This window comes from Micropterus dolomieu, linkage group LG16, assembly GCF_021292245.1.
Source record: "Micropterus dolomieu isolate WLL.071019.BEF.003 ecotype Adirondacks linkage group LG16, ASM2129224v1, whole genome shotgun sequence".
Classification (NCBI taxonomy): Eukaryota; Metazoa; Chordata; class Actinopteri; order Centrarchiformes; family Centrarchidae; genus Micropterus; species Micropterus dolomieu.
Window position 1 is genome coordinate 11,350,843 of NC_060165.1, and position 10,150 is coordinate 11,360,992.

The 10,150-nt window shown below is 42.0% G+C and overlaps 1 protein-coding gene across 1 annotated transcript in view; it reads left to right on the forward strand.

The window, feature by feature from the left end:
- The window catches only part of pdzrn4 (PDZ domain containing ring finger 4), a 37,980-nt gene extending 29,372 nt beyond the window's left edge, over window positions 1-8,608 (forward strand). Inside the window, exons 4-9 of the mRNA XM_046072149.1 lie at window positions 1,358-1,456; window positions 2,998-3,060; window positions 4,524-4,625; window positions 4,821-4,937; window positions 5,694-6,746; window positions 6,850-8,608. Of these exons, the coding sequence (XP_045928105.1) occupies window positions 1,358-1,456; window positions 2,998-3,060; window positions 4,524-4,625; window positions 4,821-4,937; window positions 5,694-6,746; window positions 6,850-7,422 (2,007 nt within the window). The 3' untranslated portion in view covers window positions 7,423-8,608. The remainder of the gene's footprint in view (window positions 1-1,357; window positions 1,457-2,997; window positions 3,061-4,523; window positions 4,626-4,820; window positions 4,938-5,693; window positions 6,747-6,849) is intronic.
- Window positions 8,609-10,150: the final 1,542 nt, after the last annotated feature.

Sequence of the window (10,150 nt, forward strand, 5' to 3'; positions counted from 1 at the left end):
GGGGGGGGGGGGGGGGGGGGGGGGGGGGGTGTCTGACTTATGCTACCTTTCGGGGACACATTTCAGACTGAAGACCAGTTGATTGGGGACAATTTGTCGTGTACCCAATTGGGGAAAAGGTGGATTTTTGGGCCAATGTTTAGGGATAGGGCTAGGATCTGCCTCAAGTTTCCTCATGGCCATAGAGGCTCTGGGCTAATGTCAGGGCTGCCAATATAGTCGACCTTGTAAATCCAGCTTTATAAGCTTTGCTTATTTTTTTTGTCTTTGTAAGGCTTTCCTCCCAAAGTTATCCTTGTTTTATCCGTGTGAAGCTGGCTGATACAGGTGTGCAGTGATTGAGAAATCCCTTGTAATTCTGTAATTACATGGTTTGGAATTGTGATTTCTTCAGTTTGGCAAATCTAGCGAATGTGGCCTTAATTTTCCCTGGCAGACCCTATTCAGGGTTAGTGTCAGGGTAAGTTTTTAGGAAATTAATGTAAGTCTATGTAATGTCTCCAAAAGTGACATAAGTAAATGTGTGATTTATTTATATTGCTCTACAATACACTGTTGGACTGTGTGTTATACACAGTGCTGTGTTCTAGTGAGTTAACTTCTGCAACTTCAGGTCTTAAACTGGGTGAAGTTGTAAACCAGACTCCAGAGGACTAAACCAGTTTTCAACTGTGTGTATATGTGCTGCACAAGTGAAAAGACACCTTTTTCTTTAATAATCTGATTTCCAAAACCTTCAGCTGAATAACAGCTAGTAGTGGGTACATTTTCCAACACAACTCATCTGTTAGTCATCCTTATCTTTTGCATTTCAATGTACATAATCATTGAGTTTTTCCTCCAGTAAATATTTTAATTAATGCTCGTATTGGTGATGTTTGGAGGTTAGGCATGTAGCTATGGTCAAGGTTTAGGGGTTAGGGCCTTGGGAATGCACAAAGCAACCGTCCTCAATAGTATATCATTAAAAAAACTGTGTTTGTAAAAGAGAGAGAGTGGTGGACATCTGAGGTTGCCTGGATATTGTACATCAGAAAATGAAAATAGCTTCTTTTTGCCTAAAGCAGTTTCACGACTTGATAACTTGATGACTACGGAACAACAAAACACGCCAAAGTGATTAGTAACGGTAATGTGGAGCATAAAAATCAAGTTGGACCTCATCTCCCATGGGTGGTATCATTCCAGCTGCTCTGTAAAACAGATGAATAAACTCCATGTTTGAACTGATGTGGTTTTGGAATCTATCAAATCCACTGGGGGGGAAAAAGAGTAGGCTCATAACAGGTGCACCATGGGAAAACATGTTTTTTAAAGCATTATTGGTTCGTTTTGTGTGTGTGTGTGTGTGTGACAGGAGGTGGAGCTGTATAGGCAGAACAGCCAGGAGAAGCTTGGCTTGACACTGTGCTACAGGACGGACGATGAGGAGGACACCGGCATCTATGTCAGCCAGGTAGGAACAGATGTTGCTGTTATTTGGTCCTCCTACACTGACACTTATAGCTCACATAATTATCTACTACCCAACCAATGTTTACTGTATTGTAAAATAAAATGATAAGCACTGGACTGTAAACAAGCGCTCCCCAATGAGGTTTGATCATGACAAGGCTGCATTATTGTTATATCAAACTCACGGCCCCGTGATCAGTCCTTTGGAGCGGTAAGTTATTAAAAGATGGCATGAAATCCCATTTGACTTCCCATCTTTACATCCTGACGCAGAGATCAAGTTGAACTGAAAAATGTTTGCCAATAAAATTCAACTGTGAATGAGCCACGCATGGCAAAAGAGGAAGTCAGGTTTGAAATGTGATTCCCGTTTGCCATTCTCATTCCTACTCCTTTAACGTGTTATAATTGAATTAGCTCTGAGCGACAGCCTTCTTCCCACCCCCTACAGTATATTAAATGACACACTCTCCAAATACCAAAAATACAAAACAAAGAGGGAACATATTACATAGTTTTGCAGCTCAGAATAAATGTCTTTCTCTTGCAAATGATAAGACAAAATGGAAACAAATTATTGCATTATATGAAATTATGAGGGCTTCAAGCACTACAAACTGAATCAGAAAAATCTTTAGCCTGACTGCAGGTGCAGTTTCAATCCCATTATGAACAAAAACGGCAAGGGTGTAAAAAGTAAAAGCTGGGATATAAGTGGCAGATGCACAAAGACCTGCAGTGCATTAGCTCTTGTATATATACCAGCTATTTCTCTGGTGAAAAAAAACTGTTCTTCTTGAACCAGCCGAAGACTCTGAACACAAAACCACTAACAACACGGGCACCTGCTGAACCTCAACAGATTGGCAGTCTCCCACCAAGAGAACGCATCTATTTTTGTATGTTTGATAAAAAGGATAAAAATGCTAATTTCCCTCATTAAAATGTATGTTTGTATAGAATCGGTGTGACTGTGGGAAAGGCGTGATTTTTTTTACTACCTTTCCACTGAAGGTTTTTTTTTCCACTTGTAGCTATCTCTCTTGATCTTCAATGCAAGAACAACAAAGTTTGTGAAATTATCATTCTATGTTTGTAGTGTTGTTGCATATCTACTGGGATGCATTTGGGATGTGTTGATCCAGTTTACTAAAATTGTCTGTGCCATAAACACTTGCAACTTTTATCGTTTGTTTTCTCAGTTGTCTCTCGTGGTCTTTCACTCAAATGCTCTTCTTTATAATGTGAAGGACTTGCACGTTACCTCAGTCAGTGTCAGTCACCAGCTTGAATGAATATGAAGAAGCACTTATATATGTCAACCTGTGAAAACCCGCCTGTATCATGTGAAAAATACAAGGTTGTCAGCGAGAAAATAAGCATCTTCTCTTTATGAAAAAAAACCTGACTTTTATTCCTGACAGCAGAGATAAGAGAGCAGTGATCAGAGAGTGGTACATGAGTGGTGTTTTTTGTTTTGTGGAGAATACAGAAACCAAAATGACCAGCTGTCAGCACTGATTTTCACACACTTTTGTGCAGGTGGAGCCAAACAGTATAGCAGCAAGAGATGGACGCATCAAGGAAGGAGATCGTATTCTACAGGTGTGTGTTTTTACCTCAGTGACTTAAGTAGGTTATAGGTTATATTATGAACTCACATAGTTTTAATCCTTAGTACTCTTCACATCGCTGGCAGGGTGTTATCTTTCATATCAGCCACATATTTACAAAATACGTGGCTGATATTTTTTTCTGTGTTGAACAAACTTGCCAAGGTACATCATCCAAGCCTTGCAAGGCAGTCTTTTCAGAGGATATCCAAGCTGCTGGTGTCTCCAGTCTGGGCAGGCAAATGTATATTTAATCACCTCATTTAACCAGGGAAATTAAAGTCCCTAGTCGCAGTTACACCAGGCCCTACATCATCTCTAGCACTGCTCTCTGTCATTACGCAAAAACATGTACAGGGTCTGAGACTGTGGCTAGTTCTCTCTAAAAACATACGACTAAAATGTTGCAAGCATATAATAAATATAAAGTACTTTGGATTGTATCTGTATTAAGTGTACTGCAGACACAAGTCTTCTGTAGTTTTTTTTATGCTATCTATGCTATCTATATCCTATTACGTATTTTCTATTATTATGTAGATGACTGTTCACATAGGCCTAATCTCCCCCAACTAGTTATGTGTTAATTGAAAACACCTTCTGCCTGTTTGTAAAGGCATTTTTTCTGCATGATAGGGCCATTGTATTACAGATCCATGTGGTTTTGTTTGGGGGGAAACTATGCAGCGACAACACCTTTTGAAAGTGAGCCTGTACATAGCTTTAAAGCATACACTCAACGTCACCAAATACGATGGAAATGTATTCTTTAATATGAGGTAGCATCCTGACACAGTGGGGTAAAAAACACTTGACATAGGTCAAGTGTCCAAATCGGAACAACAGAGTATCAACATAACCTCTCCTCCATATTTATTGTATAATGTAGCACCCCACTCTATTCTCTCACTGTAGTGTTTCTGTGTTCCAGTAGTGTGAACGATTGTGGGGAGCAGGGCCTGTTGTAGTCCTGGCCCTATTATCTTCGTCTGACAGCCTCATTACTCTAGTGAGGAAAAGATGAACGCCACCTGTCAAAGAACAGTTAATTGTATGTCTGGATGTGTGGTGAGAGCAGACTCTCACGAGGTCAGACTACGCACTTGCAACTGACTCCCCTTACCGAGTTTGCAGCTTACCCATACCTTTCTTTGGGATTGCATGTAGTTGGAGGAAGTCATGGCACAAAGGAAGAAAGACAGATGGTAGAGGAGACAGAGGGGTCTGAGAAAGAAAAGTGTGGAGAAGAAGACACATGGAGGAAGAAAAATAGGCAGAAAGAGAGAGAGAGAGCATGTGATTACACAAGGTGTGTCTTGCAAATATGTGAACAATGGTTAGCTGTTCTGCGCTCATCTTCATTCATGTCAGTTTAATGGATGATGGATGTGGCTGGGGCTTTCAACAGGTTCATTCTTCTTAACATGACCATCTATACTTGTCTTTGATGAACAGATAAATGGCTGTGAAGTGCAAGACAGAGAGAAAGCTGTTGCCTTGTTGTCAAGTGAAGAAGCAAGGAGCATCATACTACTAGTGACAAGACCAGAAATCCAGGTAAACAGACACACACACCTACACAGGCTCTCTGCCCCTATCCTGACAACCTATGTCATGTCAAATAACAACAGCTGCCTGCTAAGTGCCTTTTCCATTTCTTCGAACTGTCAGCGTGATTGTCTGGAGTTTCTGCACATACACGCAAACACTGAGAGAGAGAGGCAGGTTTCTGACAAGATGTTGTGATTTCAGCTGGAGGAGGAGGTATGGCTGGATGACGAGCAACAGGAGCTTGTAGAGGAGCTGAAGATGGAGGTCCTGGAGGAGAGGAGGAAGCACAAAGAACATAACTTTGACAGGGGAGATGAGGTGAGAGCATAAGCGAGAAGAGAAATACCTCAAAACAAGAGACAAAAATGTCCAATATAGAGGCAAAACGGTGTCAGGGGAAGCGGGAGGAAAGGTAGGAAGGGAGGAGAGGCTAAATAAAAAAACAGTGCCAGAAGAGGAAGGATAGTGTGAGCGCAGGATTTGATTTATGCAACCTTACCATTATTTCAACACTTTTGCCAGGCAAGAATGTTAATATCTGATGATTCTACAAAACCCTGAATTACATTCAATGTCACATTTTTAAAGTCCAATTCCAACATTTTAAGAATTATTATTATTATGATTTATTAGCTTTTTCAATATCTGCGCATGGCAACTTCGGGATGGTTTGCGAAAGACCATTGCTATAGCAAATAAATTATAGTTACGGTATGGTTAACAAACCAAAGCACCTGGTTAAGGATATGGAAAGATCTTGGTTAAGGTAAATAAAAGGTTGTTAACTGCAGGTCTATGACAGGATGCAATCTCTGGTCTTCAGCATGAAAGTCATCAACAACCAAGACCTTTAGCCTCTCTACATATAAGGCACACTACTTCTTGAATTGGCACTGAACATCGGCATTGGACATAAATTTGGATGTTATTGCTAGGGATACTTGGCCTATCATTCATACTCAACAATGCCCTTTGTAGCACAATCGTGAACTGCAACAGCACAAGGAGCTCTTGCAAGTGAGTGGAATTGCTTTTGAGGTGGACTAACTGTTTTTATTTTTCTCCATACACCAGCATCAAGCTGAAGAAGAGATGACAACAGACACAGCTACCTGTTCTTCCAACAATCAAGACAAAGACAGTGGGTTTGGACGCAGTACAGACAGTCCAGAGCACCAACCCCTGCTAGCTAGACTCCACAAGAGGACCCCAACCCATTGCCTGAGAGACAGATGGTGGGCAGATCATCCACACACAAGACGAGAGGCCATGGTGCAACATGACACCCAGGGTCCGAGGACATCGTCCAAAGGCCAAGGCCATGAAGGGGTAGTCAGTATGCGTAATGGGGGAGGTGGGATCCTAGGTTTAGAGAATCACTTCGAGCAACTCTTGGAGCTGAAGTGTCAAATCCGGAATGGAAGCGAGTGTGGTGTGTACTCCATTCGACACAGTATAGAGTGTAGTCTCACTGAGCAAGGAGGAGGGGATGGAGATGGCATAGATGATGGTGGAGGAGAGAATGGAGTGGAGCAGGAGTTGAGGATGCTAAATGAGGAACTGCGCAGCATTGAGCTCGAGTGCCAGAGCATCATGCAGGCGCATCAGCTCCGCCAGACCCACCAGCTGGACCCCTCACAACCCACGTCCTGCTCACCAGGACACAAACGTCATGGCAGGTTGGCCGATATCCACGAATATCCAGAGAGGTCCGACAGCGATAAGATCAGAGAGAAAGACAGCTCAAGTGCCTACAACACGGCGGAGAGTGCACGGTCGACACCACTGGGTATGGAGAGATCTCCTGATCATTCTCTGCAGAGACGCATCAGCATCACCAACCAGAAAAACCTCAGACAGGCCTCCTCTGCACCCTCTAGCCCCATCCCTATCCCCAAGCCCCAGGGTACACCCAGTCGTAGCAGGCCAGCAGACCCAGGCTCTGTCATCTCCAGTAGCCCAGACCAGAGCAACCCTTCCCGGTCTGAGTCAGACCCTGCCCTGCCTGCAGACGATGAGAGGTGTGAGAAGAAAGGGAGGACCAGAGATTCCAGGAGGGGGCTTCCCTATGGTTCTTTATATCAGACAACCCCCTATCAAGGCCAGGGAGGATCCAGGCAACTTCAGGTAGGTATAATCAACAAGAGACATGTCAACGTAATGCTGATATGCCTTTGAGTGAGGCACCTCTGAAGACAATTCTGTGCTAACTGTGTTCTCTGTGTTGCAGAGCTACGTGCACCTGCTACAACAGCACTCATCCCTGGAGTATTCTCAGAGCCAGCTGAGTCTGCTCAGCGTCTGTCGAGATCCCGTGCACCGGAACGGACGCCCTGGGGAACCCCGTCTAGAGTGGAAGGTCAAAGTTCGTGCTGACGGCACACGCTACGTGGCCCGGAGGCCTGCTCGTGACCGCATTTTACGGGAGCGGGCACTAAGGATCCGAGAGGAGAGGAGCGGAGGCATGACTACAGATGACGATGCTATGAGTGAGATGAAGATGGGCCGCTACTGGAGCAAAGAGGAGAGGAAGCAGCACTTGGCACGGGCCAGGGAGCAAAGGAAAAGGAGGGAGTTCATGCAGAAGAGCCGCCTCGAGTGTCTAAAGGAGGGGCCAGGCAGTGGAGCTGAGGGCAAGAAGGAGATCAATATCTTGGAGCTCAGTCACAAAAAGATGATGAAGAAACGCAACAAAAAAATCCTGGATAACTGGATGACCATCCAGGAGCTGATGAGCCATGGGGCTAGAATCCCAGAGGGTTCCAAAGTACATAACGCCTTCCTGTCGGTCACAACTGTCTAGCGGACACATACAGTACCACTTATTTTCAAGTACTGAACACTTTAGTATCATGTAGTCTGCGTTTCAGGAACTACTGCTTTATGTAAAAAAAGTGTCAGTTGGTGAAATACATAAACTGCTGAGGATGTCTGTAGCATCCCTAAGGCAACTTTGTAACCATCGCTTTAAGAATATTGGAATAATTCTTTAACTATCATTACAAGACCTCAGCCATTCAAAACGTGATTTTTCACTGTTTTTACACTGGCTTTTTGGTAATGCACTGGCTTCTGATAGCAGATGATTTTGGTAGCATATTGGTTCAAACAGACACAAAAAAGTGAAGAACCAACACATTAACTTCATGTATACTATGTATTATGTCTTTATATTCTCCTCTCTTATATTTAATTGCATATGAAGCGACTTCTTGCCTCGTTCAAAGTGGCATTTTTTATAAAGGGGAAAATACAATATTTTTCACACTTTGTAAACTCAGTAACTTTTTGTAATTTTTTTACACTGGATGTCAATGTACTGTAAACATTTTATTGTCTTATTTATCTTCGTATCACCAAATCATCGAGGTAAGAGTTGACACAATTTGATTGTACTGTATGTATTCTGGACCAGAGAGAAACTTGAAATCCCTGAAGGACAGCTCAACTCAAAACACTGCTTTCATTGTCATTAGAGTTTGAGTCATCTGAAAAAAATAAACCATTCAATTTAAAGCACTGAAAATATCATTATGCTATCTCAAATGCTCATATTATTCATGAGCTGCGAGTGCTTTTTGCGACATTTTTACCTCAACTTACAGTCAAAACTCTGATCTATCAAGTGGTTGAATGAACTAGGTTAATTCAAACACTGACTTAAGTTTCCCTTGAGTCAACCCTTAATATAAATCATAAATGTGTCAATTATGTTTAAAATATTAAATAGATTCATATTTATATTGTTTACTGTTATTTCTATTTATTATAAATTAATTTTTATGGTCCGTCTGATAAATGTTTGACATTAAGTGGCGACCCTTGAAAGGCCAATACAAGGTGCTGTCAAGAAAATGTATCATATTGAAGCCTTTCAACTCAAACCTGCCACTTTTCACTGTAAAGTTTATTAAAGAGGCCTTGAGTTATGTATTTGTTGATGGTAATATTTGTAATAAACCAATGACAATAAAAATGATTAAGAAAGACTTGGATTGTCATTAAATTTAGTATACACATTCATGTCCCCCTCAGTAATTTTAGTGCTTGTGATTTCCTGACTTGTGATTACGAGCCATCATCAGGTCCAAGCTTTAGTGTATGACCAAATACCTGGAAAACCAATGACATTCACATCAGCCTCAGCTTTTAACTAAGACGGTTAACATGGGAAACATTATACCTCCAGCTTGGCATTGTCATTAGGGGCATGCATTTAACCCTAAGCACCACTGGGTACAGAGACTGTAGAATCTTGGTCCATATCAGCCATATGATGTTTCTGCTACCCTCCTCAAAGACACACATCCTCAAAGTTTTCAGTGATTCAGTTTGAATGTGGCTCAGTGAGTAGTCAGAGATGATGTCTCCATCACACCCACCATGTATTATGCATGCTGGGTCCAGCCGTTGACATGTTTGGATTGCACTATTTCTGAATAAAAGGTATTGTTTCCTGCAGAGGACAATATATTCGATCCTATGTGATATTAGGCAAGGAGTACATGAAAGGAGGCAGCCAGGTTTATCTAAGATACATAGTGCAGGAAAACCCTTGCGAGTGCTGCCATTGATCAATACAGTGCAATCAGCTACGCTCTAAAAACATGATCCATTTGTGAGTGATGTTAAAGAAAATTATTGGTAATTGAACATATGGGACATTTAAATGGAGACTTGAATGATTGCTGCACCTGGAAAAGTACCACACCTGCCTGCTGTTCTCCATATTCACACTAACAGGAAGTCATAAAGCATTTTGATGTTTTGTAGCTTGATCGCACACAGAGTAATTTACCCTGTCCCTACAGTTTACAGTATTCATGTATTCACACTGGGATGACTGACTGACAGTGTGTGTGGGGAGGGTGGGATACGGGTGCACGGAGGCTGTGCGCGCGTGTGTGTGGGGTGGGGGGTGCTTGTCCATTTAGCGATACGAGGCATCAAAGCTAAACTATACTCCCATTTCAAAGCATTAAGGAGACGCTGGTCTCCTCATCCCCTGTCAATCTGCTGTGTCTGTCCACAGCCCACTGAACTGAAGAATTAATGAGAGACATCACTGGCATCCCCATCGCCTAGGCTTTTATGCATAACATCAAATCAGGTAAGCATTGCACTCACTTTTCTCAGCTACCCATCTCCCTGTATAATATCCTACCAGTTATATCTGTGTGACAGAAGTGGCACAGGAACTGAGGAATAATTTACTACAGTAAACCTAGCATTATAAATCATTAATTCCAATGGGCAAAACTAATTGATGTATTTGAATGTTGATCTGTTACAGTGGTATCGTGTGGTAGTCTACACTGAAATGGGCTTGGATTTCCATACATGTATGAAGCAAAATGGCATGACCAAAATACATAACTTAATGCTAAGGCATTGAGGATTGAGGACATAACAACAGAATACCACCATAACTCTGTGCAATATGGAACACTTCAATGTTTCATACTATGATGTTAACACAGAAATCCAGTCTTATCTCTCAAAATAGAAAGAAGACATTTTTAAAGTTTAAA